Source organism: Cyanistes caeruleus, chromosome 6 (genome assembly GCF_971803275.1).
Source record: "Cyanistes caeruleus chromosome 6, bCyaCae1.hap1.1, whole genome shotgun sequence".
Classification (NCBI taxonomy): Eukaryota; Metazoa; Chordata; class Aves; order Passeriformes; family Paridae; genus Cyanistes; species Cyanistes caeruleus.
In genome coordinates, this window is record NC_141706.1 from 3,230,283 (window position 1) to 3,253,087 (window position 22,805).

Here is a 22,805-nt window from a genome sequence, read left to right on the forward strand (position 1 = left end):
ATCTCTTGCATGTATATCCTGAAACATTTGCTGTTTTCAGTGCTATTACAAGTAATGACTTCTTCCATCTGGTTTTAAGCTGCATTTTGGTTAAAAAATGATCTGAGTAAAAACATAAAGCAATCTTTTTTAGCCCATTCACAGAATCAGTATGCTTTAATGGGTAATTACATAAAAGAATTATTAATATCTCCTATAAACCAGCAAAGGAATTGTTTTCTTAAGTATTATTTCCCACTTTGCAATAGGTAAGTTTTCACAGAGTGAATTGTTAATCTTTGACTTTACAAGTTCTGGCTGTAATTTGATTGTGAGATTTGCATTTTTCTTTTTGATAGAAGAGTGAAAACTGAGCTCCAAATTACTAAACTGAAATCATTCCATTTATAAACAAAGCTACTTAAATCTTTTCAAAAGACAGAAAACTACAAAAAAATATAAAGTCTAAGTTTTCTGTCCCACTGAACACCCACTGAATATTCAATATACAGTTAAATGCATTTTTGTATGAATTTCATTGTGAACACTGATTAACCTCTCCTAATTAAATTTTATCGCTGTCATTGAGATAACAATGCAAACATAAGCAATTTTCATTTAAATATCAACTCCACGAGAAACTTCTAATTGTAAACTGACTCTAGAAAAGTTCTGAATCTGGTCTGCTTCATGAAATTATTAAATTTTTGTAATGTATAGATTGTTGATTTTTTTTACCCTGATAATGTGCTTAATGTGATAATTTCCCATTATTCCAGCAGACAGAGTAACTTGCTATTTTTAGTAATATTTCATTGTTCCTACTTTCCATTGATTGATTTTTAATTTGGCAGTTACTATGACACTTTTTTTTTTTTTTTTAAGAGTGTCAGTAACAGAAATAATGGAATATTTTTTCAAATAAGAAATGTAATGCTGGAAACTTTGAGAACCTCACTGTAGATCAAAGGTGTAAACTTTTGCTGACAACTCTTCCTAATAAGTCTTTGCTTTTCACAGCTTGCCTCAGTTTAAGAGGCAAAAATTAGCATTTGCTGGTTAAAATGCTACCACTACATCTTCAGCCTCTCAAATCTGAATTCAAAAAGGTCAAAACCAAAATTTAATTTATTAAAAAACTGGGGAAAAAGCTCCAAAATCCAACCACTGTTGGGAGTTATAAAACTAAATCTGCAGTTGCATAATTATTTCAGTGTTAATTTGAGTGGAAAACAGATAGAAGTATCCTGGATGATTTTACAAAGAATGACAAGAGATGGAATCAGATTTTGTTTTTAAAAATATTCCAAGAAAGACACATTATTTTTCTCTATTGTTCAGACATTAGGCTTAAGATGTGTTTTGAGCACTTGGGAACAATGTACAGACTCCTTGAGGATGTTTAGAGTGGGTTTCTTCCAACAGTACGAGCATGAATGTGTTCTCCTTGTGTCCCACACTTTCCCCTGTGACAGTGGAGCTTTTCAGCAGTTTTAGGCCATGTACTCGAAAAACACATTTTTATTTTAAGGTTTTGACAAATGGAAAAATCATGTTTAAAATTCTGACATCAAAACCTGCAATTTCATGCTCCATCTATACAACATCCCTTTAGATGTAAATACACATGAAAGCAAACACCATTTGAATTTTTTCTGCTTAAGTTTAGTACTATGTATTTGCTCATATTAGTTACCTAGAGAAAAAAATCCTGTCAAAAATATTCCAAAAAGCTCTTTAAAAATGAAGGACTTTGGACCTACATTCCATATTCACAGTATTCATTACACACTTGCAGCTTTGTCATCTTCATTACCTTATTATGGATTTCTTCTTCTCAGGCACACAGAATTTTTACAAATAGCAAGATCATATGGGCGTAAGTAAAAATAGTGTTAGTTAGACCTTTGTAACCTGAAATGCAAAATTTGAAGTTATGGTGTGTGAGAAATTTATACAGGAAAATATTCATGATGTTCACAAAGTCTTGTGTGCATCTTCACTAAGTCAGATAACCAAACTTTATTTATTTGATTTATCTTTTGTTTATTCATTCATCTTATCAGCTGCACTTGCTAGCATAGTTTAAAAGTTTTTGGTTATTTGGAGCAGTGCTTCAGAAGCTGTTAAAAATGCAAAAATATAGTAAAATTTTATATTACTCAGGAATAATTTTGCTTTTTATCACAAACTAATTTTATTTAAACTAAATAATTTAAGTTTAATTTTTAAACTAGTTTTTTAGACACAAACTAATTTTTGAATGCTGCAGGAAGGAAGTTAGTTTCACAGGTCACACAGTCTCCTTGTTGGGATGTGTCCCAGGTTGGTATCTGTCACTGTTGTAAATTAAGGAGTTTAGCTGCTGTTAATTTTGCTGTTTGCTTCCTACACTGCAGATATAAAATAAAAAAAATCAGAGAAGGAATCAGCACAGAATTCAATATGTAAATTTCTTGTCCACCTGATGTGTAATTGAAAAAATGGCAATTTTTATGAATATGGTTTCCAAATTCAACCACTTTAGTATGAGCATTAATGCCTAAGCTTCATTTTGGGGGGGAAAAGCTTAAAAAATCCACTCATTTAATGCAAAACCATGGCTACTACATAAGCTTCATCAACTTCTTTTCTGCACCATTTTATGAGGCTGTGCAATAAGACTCAAGTGGAACAGCTGCAGCGACACAATGGGCTGCAGACGTTTTTACTGTCCTAATAATCCACATATTAAAGAGTCCCTAAATACTCATTGATGCGACAGACCATAACAACTCCCTTGGAGCTGCTTCAGTTTATCAGGTCAGTGATCTGCATACTGAGGATTCCCCAGGTACTCATTGACAGGTAGCATCTCATATACACTTGTACTAAAATAATAATTGCTTCAAAGGAACTGTTAAATCCCAGTTGTAAGCACAAATTAATTTAAAACCACTGAGACAGCACTTTGTTTTTTCTACAGATCTGACAAATCTGGATAAATTTACTAGACAAACCAAGACATCTGAGCAGAACAAGCATCCTCACATGTTATGGCTATTTGCATTGTCCTAAAAATACTGCCCACCTTGTCCTCAGTGAATTACAATCACTGCCTTTCTGCTAGGTAAGGGTGACTTAAAAACTGTCCTTGCCACCCTTAGAAAAAAAATGAATTAAAAACCTGCTATAGAGTTAATAATCTTAATTGAAGACCTCATTTATTGCTGTCCATGTCCCCACTTTCTTTCTCTGTGTAGTGTTTTCTTCTGTCCTCAATTCTTTAGTACAAATCACTGAACCTCTTATTTTTTCCTTTCTATTTTCTTCCATACCCCAACAAGTGTTTAGCCTTGTCAGCCCAGATTCCTTTAATTTCTTACTCTGTTGTTACCTCTCACTAAATTTATTCTCTACAGGTTAGAGGAAAAACCAGTACAGCCTAGAAACCTTTTCACCAAAAGAACCTGTGGTGATTTATCCTCTCCCACCCATCAGATGACAAATGAGTCCCACTCTAGATAAATGTTTCAGACAAAGCTGAGCATGAAAGGGTCCATGCAGGCTACCAAAGAGAGTGAATGACTATGTGGAAACTGCCTGCAGTCAGAACACAGCTCCTCTAAAGGCAGAAGTCCAGAGGAACAGGCTGATTGATCCACAGTGTTGAACCAGAATGCTTTGGAATCCATGCCCAAGATGAACGTCAGCCTGATAATGCAATCCTCTGCCATTGGTACAGGCAGCTGGATGGAATTCTTCAGGGTTCAGTCTGATATTCCTGCTAACTCTTACACCATTTGCTCCACAGGGCTCTGAAATTCTACACTTCAAGTGTTATTTATAGTCCAATTGAGACACAAATCAGCTGCATTGCTTGTTTATGTCACTTTTTTAGGAGTCATTTATGTTATGGCTACCAGGACACACAGATCCAGCTGACACTGGCTGTTGTGTGTTTGGAAAAACAGGTTTCAGGAAAACTGAAATTCCAAATCAGATGAGACCTCAATCAAATTTCCATTAACAGTCAGGGTAGGTGCAATATTCTTGCACAGAACTCAACAGCTCAAAGCTGATCATCAAAACAAGGAACCAAAACAAGGAACCAAAAATCCCTGAGCAGATCCATGACTTACATAATACTATGATAATAGACACAAAGAGATTTATTTCAAGAGATAATATGATAGCTCACAGTAATATAACTCTAGCACTTAGACACTGCAAACTCAGATTGTGACAATTCATTTCTCTAAAGTTAAATAGCTTCATAAAAATGAAGAAGAAAGCAATATTTCTTCTTGTAGAACAGTCCTAATAGGTAACCTCTCTTCTTGGTCTATCTAATTTGTTTCCATTGCCAAGACCTGAATTATTTCTTTCCAGTCTTTTTCTTTATTATCTTGATAAATCCAGACATGTTCTAAACATTAGTGCAAAGATTATTTTTTTAGTCCAGTGCTTGGGTTAGGAATGTCATTCTAGTCCTCCATTAGCCCATTTCTTTACTACTGAAGCAAACACAAACCACATATCTTAATTTTCAAGGTCCTTGCAATTTAACATCACTTCAAATATCTCAAACAGCAGCATACTTATATCTGTGAAATCTATCTCTTGTTTTCTTAAGTTTGGGATGCTTTGCATATGAAAATTCCCCAAATGTCTCATTACACTCTTTGAAAAATTCCTCAAAAATTTCCTCTTCTATCAAAACCTTTTCTATCATAGAACATATATGCTGAACTAATCTAAGACTTAGGCTATAAAGCTCTCCCAGACTTATCCTAATGAAGCTGCAAATTATTATTTTTGTTGCAGCCAAAGGATTGGAGATAGGATTAGGGTGTGTATATGTGTATGTGCAGCTCTTTCCACAATACAATTAATTTTCTTTGCAGTCTCATCTGTAGTAGCAAACAGGGTCAAAAGACACAACTTGTAGAACCCTTTTCCAGTTTTTTCTCCTGACCTTGACTTTTATTTCCCCTTTCCTCTTCTCTTTGCAAAAGAAACAGGAGAAAATGCAAGGGTTTTTCTCTTCATGCACATCTCAGTTGCACAAGAAGTTTTTGATTGCTGCAGGACTTGGCAAAGATGAAGAAGGCAACCAGCTAAAGGAAAAAGATTGCAGGTTCCTGAGGGGCTGCTGCAGGAGGAGGTAGTCTAAGGAAAATGGCATTTTACAAGAAAGGGAGATAGAGAGAAACTGGAAGAGTTAGATCAGGAACAAACCTTTGTCCAGCTAAGACATGCAGGGTTTGATGATAGACTTAGGAGAACAAATGAACCTGGTTCATTCAACAAAGCAGCAGATCACCCTTCCAGCTGAAGGGAAGGAACTTCATGGAAGAGGAAAAAGGGGAGTAATTCAACAGTGAGATGTGCTCATCATTTCTGCTGGCAATTGGAGCCTGCCATGGCTAGGACACCAAAAACCTGAACCTTTCTGCAAGAAAGATGGAAGAAAGTGGGATAGGGATCTGGCAAATAGATGTTTGTTTTGTGACACTGAAGCCTGGAGAGGCTGCCTAGAAGAGAGGCTGGACAGAGTTAAAAGATAAAGGTAGGTATTTATTGAAAGGCTCTCAAAGAGCACACCTTGGGCAGTGCAGGCACCACTCAGCCAAGAGGTTCAGAGCCATTTTACATTTATGAAACATCCCAGTCCAGGTCCAGCAGGCTGTAGCATTCAGCAGACCACCACTTCACAGGCAGTGTCCCCATCCAGAGCTCACTGCCCCACATTAAACACACACAGTATATTCCAGGTGTGTGTGGTATCTATGACTGTCTGAACAGCCACACAGAGCTTCACAAATGCCAGTAACTGCTTTCAGAATGGAAGTGTCTGAGTACATGAACTGAAACCAGGTTAGCACACCTGGTACCTGCTGTCATTTCCAGGACATTGTGGATCACCTGGTATGTTTGGATGGAATGATGACAGAGTGGAAAGGCAGTCCCTGCTCCCAGTCTGAAACCAGTCTTGGTGAAGGCATGGTCTTACTTTGGCCATCCTTGCCCTAAAGCTTTGAGAGCCCAGACATCAGAGAGCACCCCTTGACTGCTCACCCTTGGATCTAAGCTCTCCTGCACTGTCCAAGCTGCAGCATGACAGGGACTATCTTGGCTGTTCCTTGTCAATCAGCCCTGTGTGTCCTGAGAAGGAGGTGTGCTAATTCAAATGAACAATTGCCATTTGCCAGCACATTGGGAAAAACTTCTGGAACTACAATAAATCCAATAGTCTTGACTCATTATGGAATGAATGTATCTCTGGTGACACACAGAAGCAGATGTCCTGTGCATCAAAAGACAGCAAAAATCCTCTTTAAAAATGAGGACAGAGATGCTAGAATCATCATTCTGGATACAAACTCACAAATGAACCGTAAATTCAAGGTGGGGCAACATCTTTCTGTTGTGGACAGGGAGAATGCTTGTCTACAGGAAGAATGCTTGTCTCTTAGGTGTTTCCTGCATTCCACTGACAATGGGTTTGTGTTCTTTTGAAACAGTTTTATGGAACCAGGGTGCCTAAACATTACAGGACATGGGCACCGTGTAACAGCAGAAAGACAAAATGAACTAAGTAAGCAATGGTGACATTGCCCATAAGTCATCTGTCTTACATAATCTGCAGCAGGATTTGATGGTATTAAGCAGACCTATCTTCAGAATAAGATGAAAGCAGCACAAGGCTGAGGGTGAACAATCCAGAAATAAGGAATTGTTCATAGACTTGTGCTGAAAGGAGGAAAGGCAGCGTGATGAAACACCTGAATCGGGAGTAGTATCAATAAAAGTGGTTGGATTGATATGTTTTTTCTGTTCTGTGTGATTGAAGCCAGTTCTTTGAATATTCATGAGGAACAGGTTTCAGTCTGTGCAAAAGCTTTTTTGTGTCTTTGTCTTTGTGGGCTCTGTGAAGAATCAAAGACATCTCAGTATAAGCCTAGAATTTTTAATGTTATGTGGAACTTTCACCAACTGTGTAGCTGAATGAAACAATTCATCAAAACAGTAGTTTTCCAAGCAGAGATTGCATTTCTTTTGGCAAATCAACACTATTAAGTCACAAGGACTCTCTGTTGCCAAGGAATTCAGAAAACAGTCAGTGGCAGTGCCCACAGCATTTGAAGCAGCCTGATTTGAAGTTCTGCTTGTCAGCCGAACTTCCATCCCAGAGGACAGAGAATCCTCCTTTGAATCTCTAGGACATAAGACTGACTATCAGGCTTTCTTTTGTTAATGAGTTCATATTAATAGCCAGCCAAGAGTTTGGTTGCTAATCAAGTGCAGCAGTAAAGAGGCTCAGGCACTAATCCAGCTGCTGAAGGCATTCCAATATTTGGTGTCTTTGAATCACAGAATCATGGAATGGTTTGGGTTGGAAGGGACCTCTGGAGATGATCTAGTCCAGTCTCCAAGAAGAGTGAGATCTTCCTGTCATGGTTTTTAAAACAAAGATGAGGTTTTAAAACACAGGACAAATGGGAACATCAGCCAAAGAGCAGTGATCACAGCTCAAAGATGAACAGCATTATATAACAAATACAAATCCCTGCCCATGTGGCCTGATTTAGTGCTTTACATTTAACTATATTTACTCAATTTTTACAGAGTTTGAAACTGCATGAAAAGTACATCCCAACATTAAAACTTACAGTAAGAATGTAGCTAATTAAGTATTTTCCAGTAGCTCTCTTGATGAAGACATAAGGTCTTTAGTCAATTGAAAGTCTGAATTGAGACTTTCCAAACATCTGCCATAACTCAGGAATTGCATTTATGTGTGGTTTATGAAGTGTTTTCAAAGGATCAATGATGTGTAAAGCTTTATCAACGCAATAGAGAGCATTACACATTCTCTTTTATAAAAACTACTATTTTTTTGAAGCAGAAGTTTAAAAGTCTCTTCTAGTTGCAGTCTCTGAAAGTAATAATCTAATTTCAAGAGGATTTAAACTTCTGTGTAGATTTGCTTCTACATAGGCACTGCAATGATCTCTTATTACTTCTAGAATAGCAAAGAATTCTAGAATAGCACAGGGGTTATGAACCACCACAGTGCAGGTATGGAAATGGATGAGGAAGCCTACCTTTTTTAACCTTATTTTTTACAAATAACTGAGTTATCATCTTAAAATGTAATGTTCAATAGCATTGCACATAAGTGTATTTAGAGATCTTAAGGTGGGAACTAGTTGGTGATAAGGGTATAACTGGGTGTGAGAAGATAACTGTAATAAATTTAAGTGTACAATTAGATTGAGCAAATTATTTAAAAAATAAATGTTGAATATTTATAGAGGATTTCTGGTTATCTTGAAAATGATATGGTATTTTTCATTTACTTTTAACTGTTGATGAATTTGCAGACCCCAACAAATCAAATCCCTCTTCCCTCATTCCTTTAAGGGAGGATGGAACTCCTCTGCCACCTCCAAACCTCTCTAGTATTGCTTTATAGACAATAAAACCAGTCCAGGTATTTAAAATGCAATAGCAGAGGCCCGAGAAAGGTCTAATTATTGCATCAAAACTGTTCATTCTGATATGGACAAGAACTATTATACATGAGGAAGGTCATTACATCAAGTCATAGCCTAAAACTTTTGATGCCGCACAGGAAAGAACACACAAGAAAATCCCAAATCCAGACTAAGAATGTAAGAAGTTATTTTTTTAAGAAGTCATGGTTAATACCAAAAAGAACAACAACAAAAAAAAAGTTCTGGAAACATCCACAAACCAACCAGTTTCCCCAAAGGAGTGGAACATGTCAAGGCAATATGACAAAAACAGCTGTGGGTAGGTAGGTGCTCTGCTTGGGCTTAGGTGGTGACACTGTTTTCTGTCTCCAAGCCAGCAGGTTTAGAGTGACCAACACCTACACAGGGCACAGAGGGACACTCAAAGGAAAAAGAACCAGAATGATTTTAATTTTAATTGATTAATTAAAATAAATAAATGAACAGCTATGGAAAGCAGGACATAAATTATGGGTAGGTTTAGTACTCGGTTTGTTACTGCTGCTGCAACAGGTGAACTGAGCATGGCTGTGTGGCTGAGTAATTCTTTCCTGCCTTCAGAGCAGCTGGTTACTAAGATGAATGATTTATATATTCAAAAGGGTGCTGATTCTTCTGGACTTGTTGGCTGGAAATGCTGTAGAAAGCCTGATACCTATATTATTTAGCTTCTTCCCCACAACTAAAATACATACAAGCACAACATTCAGCTGTCAAGCATTTCAAAAAGATTACAAACTCAGTTTGAACTTAATCTGCTGAATGAAAGTACTTTAAAAAACGTATTTCAGTTTTAAGGAGAAAAGTATGACTTGTGTGAGAGAGAAAATTAGGCTGATAGTTGTGCCTTTATGAGTGGGCCACTGCCACTCCCCTTTTCAGCAGCAGGAATGGGCTGTACTTATTTGAAAGGAAAATTTGACTGGGGATCTTTGTGCTTCTGTTAAAATACAAAAATACCAGCAAAAACATGCTGTTACACAAACCAGTGAGAAATCAAAACATATCCCAGAGTGCAAATCATCAGTGTTTTCTAACTGCATTATCACAGAATCATCAAATATCTCGAGTTGGAAAGGATCTATTTATCCAAACAGCGTATTTTTTAACTCAATATATGGCAGCTATAGAGGAAAACTACAAAGAAATGATCTACCTAGAAGTAGAATTTTATTACCCTAACTATTCAGAAAGGTTGCATTTGAAAAATTAATTGTATCTGATGAAGCATTAGTGATACCCATCCCTAATGAAAAGCAGCACTCTTGACATAGGCTGTTACTTTAAATATTGTGATAAAAGTGAACTCGTATAAAAAGGACAATACTTAGCAAAAAGGAATCTTAGAAAGCTTTTTATTCTGAAGATAATTTGAGTAATCTTACCCAGAAATAAAAGGTCTGTTTTGTCAGATTATATTTGTACAGTCAGGTTTTTAAACCTGTAACTACACAATATGAATGAATTTACGGTTCGGAAAAACATGAAAAGTTTTCTTATATGACAGAAAGAGAAAATTTTGCTTCTTCATTCCTTCTCATGCTCTGTGTTATCCAAATGCTCCAAGCAGTTGTAAGTTTTGGTAATGGTCAACAGAGTAACAGGTACTTTGCTTGATGTTTAAGCAGCACTAATGGTCTATGAATTCTAACAAGAAATAATTTCTGTTTCACTTCCCTCTTGAATTTTTATCTCCTATACATCCAGCATTGCCCTGGCTCATCTCAAATGAATGAATCTGATGAAACAGAGATCCCAAACTGCTTCACAAACCCAAAATTCTTTGGTTAGGAGAAAGCAGCAAACAAGGAAGTCTAGGGGGAAAAAAAAAGAAATAATAATAATCTCTGCCCATACATGCTTTTCAAAAAGTCTCCTGACACAAATAAAAGGAACCTCCCCAACATATGGAGGAGCTGCTGTGCCCTTCCGGGGATGGTCTGTAGCTATGTTCACCTCAGGCACGCCAAGGAGAGGTGAATTGTCAAATGCAATTTCAATCATGGGCTGGTTTGGTTGAGGCAGATTAGTTGTATGCAATGATGATAGATAGTTTATCCCAGCCCCAAACTGCCGCTTGGGAAATCTTGCACGCAAACGAACAGAAACTCAGTCATTATTAGTGTCAAGAAGGTACACAGAGGCAAAATTTGGTTGGCAGCCAGGCAAGATGAATCAAGGCGAAAAAGTGACCAATTGCATGTTCAAAATGGAAATTGATAGGCATGTTGTAGTTTGGAAGGATTTTAAACACCAGAAAAAGTCATACATTATTAATTATTCAGAGATAAATATTTAAAAAGTCTTGCTCTACGGAGAAATACAATTTTTAAGTCAATGTAAATTACATGTATAGTGTCCTAATTTTAGGCTTCTTTATCCCAGAAGCTTCACTATGACAGTTCGGAGCATTTCTCATTATATAACTTTATAAAAAAAAAAGAGTATTGCAAATTAAAAAATTATCTACCAAATAAACATTTAAAACCCAAATAAATGGTGCATTAGTTTTGTTGAATTATCTGTAATCAAAGCAACCACTTGCACCCCTCACAGTGGAGTCCAATGCTCATTTTTATCACCTTTACCTTTCCAAAGTTACCTAAATATTTAATGAACTAAACAGTAGAATCCACCTGTGTGAGCAATCACAATCCTTGGTTCTCTAAATAAATAGCAAAAAATTGCTAAAAGAGAATGTCCTCAAGTTTCATTGCCTGAAGTGATACGCTCTGACAAATCTAACAGCTCTTTCTGTGTCATTCCTAATGCACTTGTCACTCAGTATTATCCATCCTCATTAATGACAATGGGAAAGTTTATCTTGGGAACACGTTTTAAATCATCCACTCTTTACAATGGGACCATGAAATCTCTTACAAAACATGAGGCGGGAACTACTCTGACAACAAAACCCCTTCCTGGCAGCTTTACTCTTAATTCCTGTTCAAGGAATAATGTGTTTATCATACAACCACACGGAACAATATATTAGATGAAACTTGAAACAAGAATAGCTGGCTGGATTTTTCAAGATAGAAAGTGATTTTTCCATATTTTGGAGCATGGGGTCTTTTAGGGATGTAATTTTGTATGGAAACATGTTTCCTCTTTCAAAAAAAAAAAAATTATAAATCCCTGATAAAATAGTTTGAATACTAACAGTATCATAGAAATAGTGATACTTCTCACAATAAAAATGATCACTAAGTGATTATTCCTGGCTTTACACAAATTCTGCTTTACTTTTAGATATTTTGACCAGAAGTCTAGATTGTATGTATAAAACCATCCCAGTTATGCATAATTTTCACTAGTAAATAATTCTGTTTTGATTGTAAGTTCTGAAAACTGATCTGCCCTCTATGATATGCACTTGCAACAGATGGATTGCAACTATTTATTTTGGATACTCTAATGTAAAAACTACAATATTCATTGCTTCTCTTTTCATCATCTCAGTTGTAACACCACCACCAACCTTCAATAAAAGCAGCAGTTAACAGAAGTTACTTCCAAATGCATCTGACCACAAGAAGTGCTGAGTTTTTGGATCAATTTGTAAATCAAGAACAGAATTTCCCAAGAAACAAAAAATGATGGAAACCAAAGAAGCTGCAAGAAAGTATTCCAGTTATTCCTATTTGTGTGAGCACAGACAACTACACTGCATGTGGAAGATAACACTGTCCTAAAGGATGCAAAAACACATCAGGGTGTGGATGAGCAAAAATGGAGAAGCAGAAGTAGTAAAGACCATAGTACAAATAGAATTTTAGTTCAGACGGAGGAAAAAGTGCTTCTTATATGAGATTATAGATAATCTACTGAAAAAATCCTTTCACTGCAACGTTTCTACCATAGAGCCTTACCCTACTGACACAGTAAAAATTCTCTTTTGTAGATTTAGGGGTGTTTCAGTAGACTGAATCTAATTTTCACGGCTTTTTCAAAGTCAAAATGCCCTTTACAGATCAATAAAAAATCATCAGAGATGCATTTCAACCTTAAAACTTTTTTTCCATAACGTGACTGTGACCTTGAAAGTTTCTAAAGTAGTCCATGTTTTTGTAGGACAGATAGAACTCAAAAAAAGCCAGTTCTGCTTTCCTTGTTTTCACAGGTTTTCAAAAACCATAACATAAAAAGTCTGAAATTTTCAGGCTATTATTGAAGATTTTAGCAGGCAATAGTGACTTGTCTTCTTATTCTGCAAAAATTCACTTTAGTAATAGAAAAATTAGAAATAATGTGGCTTCCCATTTAAGTGATAAGAAATTAAATACTTCGCCAGTAATTTCTTATCAAAATGGAAAGGAAATCTTTGAAGAATAAAAGTTAAGCAGGACAGTACTAAAACAATTATATTTTAATACATAGCTATTCAAAAGTAGCTACTTTAATGATACAAATGCAAAAATTAGCATAATACTTTTAAAGATTATATTAATTTAAAAAATGCCTCTTAAACAAAATATGAATTCCTTTTAATTACAGAGCTCTTCAAAGCATCAGGAATTTCCTTTTAGTTACTTACTGAAATATCTGCACACATTCAATATTTATGCTTTCTCTCTATCCATTTTTAAACAGAATTAAAGGAGTAGCTAAAACTCTGCCAATAAAATGACAGGATGGCTATTTTTAGTCTAGATGATGTAGACCAAGCATAAACAGCCCATGGCTATGCTACTATTGAGGATCAGATCTAAATACAAGTACTAGATTTCCTTATAATATTTTTTTTATGCAAAAAATATTATAAGGAACAACAAGAATATTATAAGCAACAAGAATTATGAATTAAAATAATGGTTTGTATCTTTTAATAAATATTCATCCTAGAAGGAGAATCATTTTTCCCTTCATTAAAGCAAAAAAACAAAGCTGATGTAACTCCTGCCACGCTTCTCTCTGGTAGGAAAAGGTTTGTGAAAGTGCATTTGAGGCAGTGCAGGAAAGCTGTAACCTGCCCAGAATTACAAAGCCTTACAGCAAAAGGTGAGAAGTGTTGATTAGCAAGTTCACAGTGCTGCTTTCAGGGGCTTTAGACTGCAGACCTGAGACATATCAATCTCCAGAGACTGCAGGGTTTATCGATTAATCATTATTAAGTCCCTAATAAATCAATGAGAGAAGAGAGGAAACCAATGGATAACTGCATGTAATAGAGAGCCAGGAAGAAAATGCTGCTCAGCTGTAACATCTGGCACTTCCAGTGGCCAGGGATGGTTTCTATGGTTGTTTATCCTACCCATCACACACTGGATACCCAGATGGGTACAAGCTGGGGCTACATCCATGTGCGAGCTTGCCTTGGTCAGCTCTTGTTCATCTTCTCGTTCTGGCTCATGGGGAACGTCCAAAACCTGAGATGGAACAGCAATCCTTGAGTGAGAACTCTCCCAGTGTATCTGCAAACTGCACAGCTCCTCCTGCTCCAGCTGGAGAGTCTGGAGCCAGCCTGGGAGAGGCAGGTCACCGAGAAATCTCCTCACCAAGCACGGGGAATGTTTTGGATACCGATACCCAAACGCCCGGCAGATATTGCAGAGTTCAGAAACATCCTCAGCAACTGTGGCCAAATCCTCCACCTCAAATGTTCCCATGTGGGCCACACAAAGCCTTGTCTTTCCCAGAAAAAAGTGGGGGCACAGTACCTCAGCAAAGATTACTAAAAACCTTAAAACTTCCAATATTGAGCCATCAGGTTATTTTGAGAATAGCAAGCGCTGCTTTGGATGCAGGGTGAAGTGGATTTCTCCCAGTACTCACATCCTTCCACTTAAAAGTGGCAAACTTTACAATTATTATTGTTTCTATTGCTTATAGTTGGCTATTTTTGCTTTCTGCTTTTAATTTTCAACATGACTCAAGCAGACACACTACTCTAAGATGATTGGTTTAATATGAGGAAAAGAAGTCCATTTAGCAGCTGTTTTGTAAACATGAACTTAATAGACATCAGAGTGATTCTTGAGTGATTTTTGCTGTAACAGACCTCAGACAGGAAAAAAAGTAATGAAGAGCCCACAGACTGTATTTTTATTATCTAAAACTAGGTTTTTCAAACCTTAAATATCTGAGATGAGGCATTTAAAATGAACTATTTTCAGCAAGTGCTACCAGCTGTTTTCTGTAAGTCAAGCAGCCTATGACTGGTATAAGCTGGCACTCAAATTCCCTTTATTTATGCATTTATGTACATAAATAAAATGCTTTAACAATTATTATTATTAATTATTTATTACTATTAATTATTATTAATTAATTATTGTTAACATGATACAGTTGTTGCTTACTTTCTTCAGAAGGAGGAAACAGAAGGGTTAGTTGGTAATATTATTCATTCTGAAGGGGGTTAAGATGGTGTTAATGTTAAGCTGGCCAGAAACACCAATTTAAATTCAATAAATAATGTTTTCCTTCTAGGAGACAGCTTCACTTGATATTTCAAATGCTCTTGCTTCTCAACATGCAATGGGAAACTTTAAATTACATTATGTGCGATACAGAATCTTTTGAAAACCCTATGAAATACAAGAAAAACCAAATTAAAAAAAAAAATCAAAACCATGTAACTAAAACAACTGAGTCAAAGAGAGCAATAAAAATGGCATGACCAAAACCTAATGTTCCTTAAACCTTGGGCACTGTAGTCCTCACCCATATTGATTATGATAATCTACTTTTTGTGCAGTTCTCTTGGCCAAAAATAAAAGAATAAATTGTCCTCTGGAATTTAGTTACAAATAATACTCCATAATTTAGCCAAAGCAAAAAGTAATATTTCCACCATGATTACAGAACATTTTTTCTTCAGCTACAGTACTTTGCAATGCATGTGTATTTTTTTTTCCTCTTGTCTCCTTTTGGCACTTTCATTAAGTCTTTCAGACTAAGAATAATGACTATTCTCAATAAGAATAATTTAAAAATCCAAGTTCTGCATGTTAACAGTTCGATAAAGGGTAATATTTTGTGTGAACCAGTAAAATAATTAGATCAAAAAAATGGTATGAAACAATTTCTGTAGAGGTGAAAAATTCAAAGAAGCTATAAATTTGTGGTTTCCTTACAGATTTATGTTCACCCAACCCATTAATACTTTCAAAAGCCTGGAAATGTTAACACTTAATCTCGAATTTCCAAAGTTACAATAAAACATTTGAAATTTGGTTAAATCATGGTAAATGTTTGGCAGCATTGGTTCTGTTTCCCTCCAAAATGCCATTTTAACCCTTTACAGGTATTAGATGGGGCTATCCTCCAGTTTCCTCATTCAGAGAGTACTTTGAGTAACTTCCTACCCAAAAACCATAATTAAAACCATAACAACAGTGCTGAGACAAGGAGATCAGGATGGATGCACACCTTGCATGGGGAAAATCCTCCTCCTCTCCTTCCTTTCACTAAGAGCCCTGAACTCCAGTGCTTGTCAGTAAGTTTCAGGTACAATGGAAACCTGTGCATGAGAAAATGTGACTTCCTCTCAGTTTTCATTTTTATTTTCCTGCCTTTACAGAGATATAGCAAACCAGAGGTGTGTTTTACCTTGTAACAGCCTGATTGAATTTGCTGCTCTTTGCAAAATGAGATCACTATACAACTACAAAATGTCCTGATTTTATTAAAACTTGTGATATTTTAAAGAGCATTTAATGGAAGTGACACTCAGTTCCTGCTGAGAACTACCACAAATATGGGGATTAATTATTTTTTGCTTCTTAAAGACTCACCATCAATATCTTTCTAACTCATGCCCACAGACATGTCTAAAACATACCACTGCTTCAGTGAATAACATAATCCTTGTGGAGAAAGAGCTTTTTAATTTTTATCAACCAGCATTTTTACAAAAGATGTCCTTAGCCCACCTATCTTCTAATAGTCAGAAAGTGGGAATATGTCAACTACTTTACTTGTCTGGCAAATACAGGAGAGGTTGACCCAGTTATTTACAGACTGAGCAGGCCAAACCCTTTCATGCTGCAACACTGACCCTTAGCACAGATCCTGAGAATGAGCAGCCCATTACAATATGCACAAGTGACCTTTCAGTGCATTAATGACTTTGTGGTGCATGTTCTTCCCTTGCAACAACACATGGCAAAAATATTTCTAGGCACCAGAATGATTTGTTTGAATAATTTCTGTTAAATGAGTTCTGTTTACTAACAAGAAAAGAAACTTGCACTGTATTATGAGGGTTAAAGTTTTGAAAAACTGAATGGAACTCTCACATGACACTGTTATACAACCCATGAAACAAAATTAATTATTAAATAAATTTCAGGATATTACAAATCTTCCTATGAAACCTAAGAGTTAACAATATCTTCCTATATTTGCCTGCAGACTAATAATTAATAATTTAAATTACATTAATCAGTAGTATACAACAAGAAGGTGATATTTTCAAATTCAATTCTTCCACATGCCCACAAGATTTGTGTTCTGAAATTCCGTACACTGTATAAAATTGATCACTTGATTTCGGTCCAGTGTACCATTAGGATTCAGAGGTTTTTTCTTTTCAAATAAGAGCTCTCCAGGTATTGTTTCACCTTAACTTATTATAATTTAAAAATACTCTCCCAAAACTTTAACTAAATTGTACTGTCACAATTTTAAACACGTATATTTATTCAAAATTGTTTGAAAGAATGTAATACATTTTTGACAGGCAGTCTTTTACAATATTGAAATCAAATCCTTGATTTCATCAAACCCTTCATATTCTGTGCCTTATTCCTGGAAGGCTCATGCCAAAATGATTTAGTTTGATTTTCTTTAACAATGGTAGGTTGGCTTGACAGCATCTGACAAAACAATTCAGTGAAGTACACCATACCAGGTAAAGAGAACCTGAACTGGCTACTAGGTGAAATAATGCAAAATGGAGCTTGGTATTATGACAGAATTAGTTTTGCAGGAGAATCTTTTTTGCAGTATTATTAGTTTTAGATTAAGAAAATTTTATGGTATTATAATTAATTGTCTTTTGAACTATTTTAAAATAACCCAGTGGTTAATAGAGTGGGAAAAACGGACAGGAAAAATCAATGCCAAAAAAAATGGTTTTACTGGTATAAATTTCAGCTGAGTTTTATTCCAATGTTTTATTCCAATTGTTTTATTTATTTTATTTTCCAGTTCTGTTGGGAAGTTTAGTTTGTTCTGCAGAGTTCCCTGCACTGGAGTTCCCCAGCTTGAATGGGACATCCAGCACAAGAGTTTGCCAGGTAGGATGCACCTGCTCAAGGCAGGCTGAGGAGAAACAGGTTTCCCCATGGGGATGAGAAAATTGAAGAAATATGCTTCCTCTAACACTTCAGAAAAGTTCTGTCTCCTCCCAGAACCAGGAGTAGCTGTGAAGTTTCATCCATGCTCCAGGCCCCTGGGCAGCCAGGCAGTCACAAGTTCTGGCTTGGTAAAAAAAGGTTTCATTTTGATATCATAAGGCTTTAACTGAGGGTCCAGTCTAGTAGTGGCACTTGTGCACAACCTCAAAATACAGAGTTGCTTTGTCTAGACACAAAGGTATACAGATCAGTATTGCAACACGTATGTCATAGCATATATTAGCTTATTTTCCTTATTTTATTGAATGACTGCTATAGAACTACCAGTTTACTTAAATTTAAAATTAACCAGTGTTTTGCCTTTTGTCAGCTCCCAGGCTCACTGATCCTTCTTGTTAACAGTGGCCAAAATAATTCATTAATTCAAATGCATTCATTTACAAATTTACTCAACTTTAGAAACATCTGAGGAATATAATCAAGGTTAGGGTCAGCCATCATCCTCAGCCAAATTCTCTTGGGAGAAGCTAAAAGAAGTGATGCTCTTATTGCCATTTTCTAGTTCTCACTAGAGAGGTTGGTATGGCATGGGTGTGTATTTTAAAGATACACTGACCCCATATGTGCTGGTGACAGGGTTGACTTGTTCCTGCAGAAGAAATAGCCTAAGCCACTGTTTCTGTACCTGCTCCTGATGAAGAATTACCCAGGGAATGTTTGCAGGAGCACAGTTCTGGCACTCAGTGATGCTGCCAGCTCCTGAGCCCCTTAGGACCAAACCTGTGCTGTGTGGATACCACACTGAAGCACTGCAGACATCAGCTCTGACTTGCTCTCATCCACCTGTTTTGGTAAATAATCTCTGACAGGGGCCACTTGCACTTCCCTTTTGTAGAGAAGAAGTTTATCACAGCTAGTCTGTCTAAGATAAGTAAGGAAAACTGAAAGGAAGACAAAAAAAAAGGTCAGAAACACGGAGATTTCAGATAGAGGCTACTTGAGCTGTATTTCCTGTTTTAAATGCCAAAATCACCATCTTAAAGAGTTTTAAGTCATCTTCCAAATACCAGCGTTGGACACATAACAGATGGAAATACCTGGAGCTGCAACTATTTCTTATTTTGGATATCGTTAATTTTCTAACAGTCTTTTACTGCTAGATGAATACAGAATATTATTTGAATGCCTTTGGAATCCTATGTTTATTTTTAATTTTGTAGAGAGTCATTGCTGGTTTTCATGGTTATGTTTCCTTCCAAAGAGGTAACGATTTCCCCTGGGAATTACCACGGGGAAATTGCAATCCAGAGTGATCCATAGTACCATATTGCATCTGCCCTGCACTGAGAAACCAACCACTCTCCTGCCACAGGACTCCTCTAATTTCTTCCCCTCCTGTTAGGGTTTCCTCTCAGAAAAGAAACTCCTGAACTTGTACATAAAGCTCTGGAAACTTGTTTTTTGCTGTGTGGCAATTCTTTAAATTGTATATGACACTTGGCTTCAAACTGAGCTGGCTTCTAAAGATTTTTATCGTGGGCTGCACTGGTGCTGTAGCCATTTAAAAGAAAATATTGGCTGCTGTGACTTGTGTTTTGATTAAAAAAAAAGTATTTTCACAACAACTATTTCCTAGACAAACTATAATGTAAAAACTTGTAGGGAAAAGCTTTGTCTCTATACTTCTAATAATTGACAGTTACTTGAAGACTTAAAATTTATGCAAAACTAGGGAATTAAAAAAACCACCTTCATGAACTTTCTTATTTGCAAGGATTTATCTGAATTTATCAGGAGTTTTAACTTTAAATAGATAATTTCAGAGGTCTGTGTTGTCCAGAAAGTAACAAAGGGAGTTAATCAAATATGAATCTTCTCCAACTGTCTTGTCAAACCAGGTAATGATGTCCTGCCAGCCAAACTCAGACAGAACATGTGAAACAAATACAAAAGTAAACAGGCCCTAAGCTGCCCAAGGGAAAGTCAGCAAGATGGCAATTTCAATCATTTGGAATAATACTAAAGCAGCCTTAGGCTTTTCTCAGAATGGAAACATGTCACTGTTACTGCAATATTTGAACAAATCAGACTGCAAAAGAAAGGAACACTTATGTAATCACAGCCGTGGAACAGTGCTTTACTCGATGGTGAGGTGGAAAATAATTAAGGGAAAATGTCCTGTTGGGGAGTAATTGTAAATGCACCTAAATAAGAAAGATAAACAATGTTTCCATAGAAATCTGGAGCGGCGAACAAACCAAATTTGAGCACAGATTCCCGAAGTCTTTACACAGGAGGCTTTGGAACAACAAAGATAAAGTTCTGTCAAATAAAACTGTGAACATTATGGTCCCACAAAATTTCTCAAATGTTGATAAAAGTTACGTTCAGAGCTACAAAGAAAACAAAAAAGCACTTCAAGAACAACTCTGCTGAACGGCCGCATTAAGATGAACGGGGTTGTCATATCATTTAACTGAGAAATCAAAAAATATTTCAAATATTTGGGGAACTTACCTAATCAGTAAACGTTCAGTATGTGTCTAGTCATGTAGCCATCTTTTAGTCAATCATCAGAAAATCAAAGGCAAATTGGCATGACTCAACCCAAACTTTAATACCGCATGATTGTGTCGTGTAAGCTTGTTTTGTGCGAGGGCTGCTGTGGTTTTAGCAGAGAGATTAACGACCGGACCTAAGCTGGCCTCCAAACCTTGCCCTGCTGATGCCTCAAGCCCTTTGAAGTCTGACCATCATACCTGGCAAAACAACAGTGGGAACTAGGCTGGTGTCAGATCTAATCAAGTTTCCTGCCTCAGCATAGCTAACTATGGGGTACACTAATTGGCCCAATTGCGGATTATACCTTTTGCTACAGATTCAAGACAATAATTTAGTCAAATGATGGTTTTTATCTCCTTCTAATTAAGATTCCAAAGTGGGAAGAAATAGGATTAGACAGGCTAACTTCAAAATTGTGTCCTTTAAAGTGGCATGCACATAAGATAGATCTCTGATAATACTGCACATAAGAGTATATTGCTAGTAACTAATGTGTGAAGATTTGGGAAAGCTTGAAATAGCTACTGCACCTTTTAGATAAACATGGAAGTTTTCCTGGAAAGGTTCCTCTTCATAATTTATAAATGGACAATGAGCACTCATAAATATTTATTAAAAAACTATTGTCATCCTGAATTTAAAGGAAATAATCTCTTTAGAAAACATTTCAGTCAACCTTATTTTGATGAGGAAGACACAAGGTAAAACGAAACGCTTAAAAGATTCTGCAGGTTATAAAGAGGTGGAGTTTCTCCCACATAACTGCAATTTAATTAAACAGATTTGACATTAAAGGTTTTTCACCTATGAGGGCCAAACTATAAGGAGTTATTTAACTGGTGAGCAATCCAGATATGAGAAAATCCATGTCTCATATTCTTATTTTAAACTGTAAAAAAAGAATGGTCTAGTGATGAAAACCCTTTTTGAAGAAATTTCACCATAATTCACAGGTTCTGTGTTTCTCACTTTCCTTATGTAATTTAATTTTAAAGCGGCATTTCAAGTAGAGGTCAATATTTTTATCCTAAATTGTGTATATAAATATGCAGAATCTTTCCAGAAACTGTAATTTACTCAATATGCATTTTCATTCCATATTTAAACTACATCCCGAAGAAGTCCTAAACTCAGTTGTACTCTGTACAAAGCATACTGCTGGCTTGCAATGCACACTGTTCTGCTTTTTGCTTCTACCCCCAGAACCAGCGCTGGCTGACTGCTGACACATCACATTCTAACTGCAGAAACCCAATTTAGAGAACCTTATTCACATCCTTTCTTAATTCAGTTTTCCCTTGCTCACATTTTCTTATTGCCCTTATTGCTCCAGTCAGCCTCGCTGTAGTCTGCTTTCCCTAACAGTATGAGGAAGAAAAACATATGTATTATAGATTAGTGAAACATGTAGAGGAAGATCACAGTAGGACAGTGATCTAACGTGTTCAAAAAGGGATAGTTTGTGTCAGTTCAGCTTACAGAAAGCATATCTCTAACAAAACCTGAAGTTATTCAAAAGGGGCTGCAGCTGAGCAGCGAAGGGAGAAATTATACAAGTGGGTCATCCACGCATGTCTAGGGCAACAGGTTGTTTCAGGAGTTGCACTTCACTCCTGTTTCCAATGTCCCATGGCTAATTCAATTCTTTTTACAGAGCCTCCTGCTAAGGGTTTTCTTTCCTTCCAAATTACATTACAGATTAGCATCTCGAATTCGTCTGAAAGAAAAAATTGTATTCTGAGACTGAGGACTCAGTGATGAGAAACCACCCAAATATTCTAATTCACAGCTATAATAAATGAGAATTTACTATGCTGTGAAATGAGAGTGCACGCTTCTCTACAGCTCTGAAAACAGAGAGAACATTTGTATTTTAAAACCAAACACAGACTACCAAGGGTTTTGTTTCTACTGTACCGCTCCAAAGCTCAAATGCTTTAATACCTCACAATGCCTGGTTTCACTAACTGCATTCTCTGGAAAGTGACAAAAGTTGGAAAGGAATTGTCTTGGGGAGAAAAAAGCCCTCCTTCATGTGTTTGCCTTTAAGTGGCTTCTGAAGAGGATACCTCTAGTTGAGAAACTTCTAGCACTCACGCAGAGATGACCTGCATGAAGAACTGGCTGCCTGATTAACTATTAACTACTCTCAATAGGATTAGATAATTAAAGACATTGATGACCATTAATTAGGAGGAGGGCACCTTAATTTGTCACTTGATAGGGCCCTTTCAATGATTTATAGGTTAGGGCTACTTGCAATTGTGAAGGGGAGGGGGCAGTGAAGAGAGAGAACCCTTAAGTTACCTTATCAAGTGGCCAGCTAAAAAGGGCAGAGGGTCAAATAAGGGCCAAAGTGGTCACTTAAGGGTGAAGTCCCAAACACCAAAGCAGTGCCAAGCCACATTGACCAGCATTTGGTGATGGAGTAAAAAAT

General features: G+C 36.5%; 1 protein-coding gene across 5 annotated transcripts in view; it reads right to left on the reverse strand.

The window, feature by feature from the left end:
• Positions 1-22,805, reverse strand: part of ELP4 (elongator acetyltransferase complex subunit 4) — a 136,370-nt gene that overhangs the window by 52,006 nt on the left and 61,559 nt on the right. Inside the window, exon 10 of one of the 5 annotated variants that reach the window (XM_086892582.1) lies at positions 323-10,315. The exons of 3 other annotated variants lie outside the window; for them this stretch is intronic. In XM_086892582.1, the coding sequence (XP_086748708.1) occupies positions 10,289-10,315 (27 nt within the window). In that variant the 3' untranslated portion in view covers positions 323-10,288. Of the gene's footprint in view, positions 1-322; positions 10,316-11,046; positions 13,871-22,805 lie in introns of those variants that run through there. One more of the 5 variants, XM_086892579.1, reaches the window with a different exon arrangement.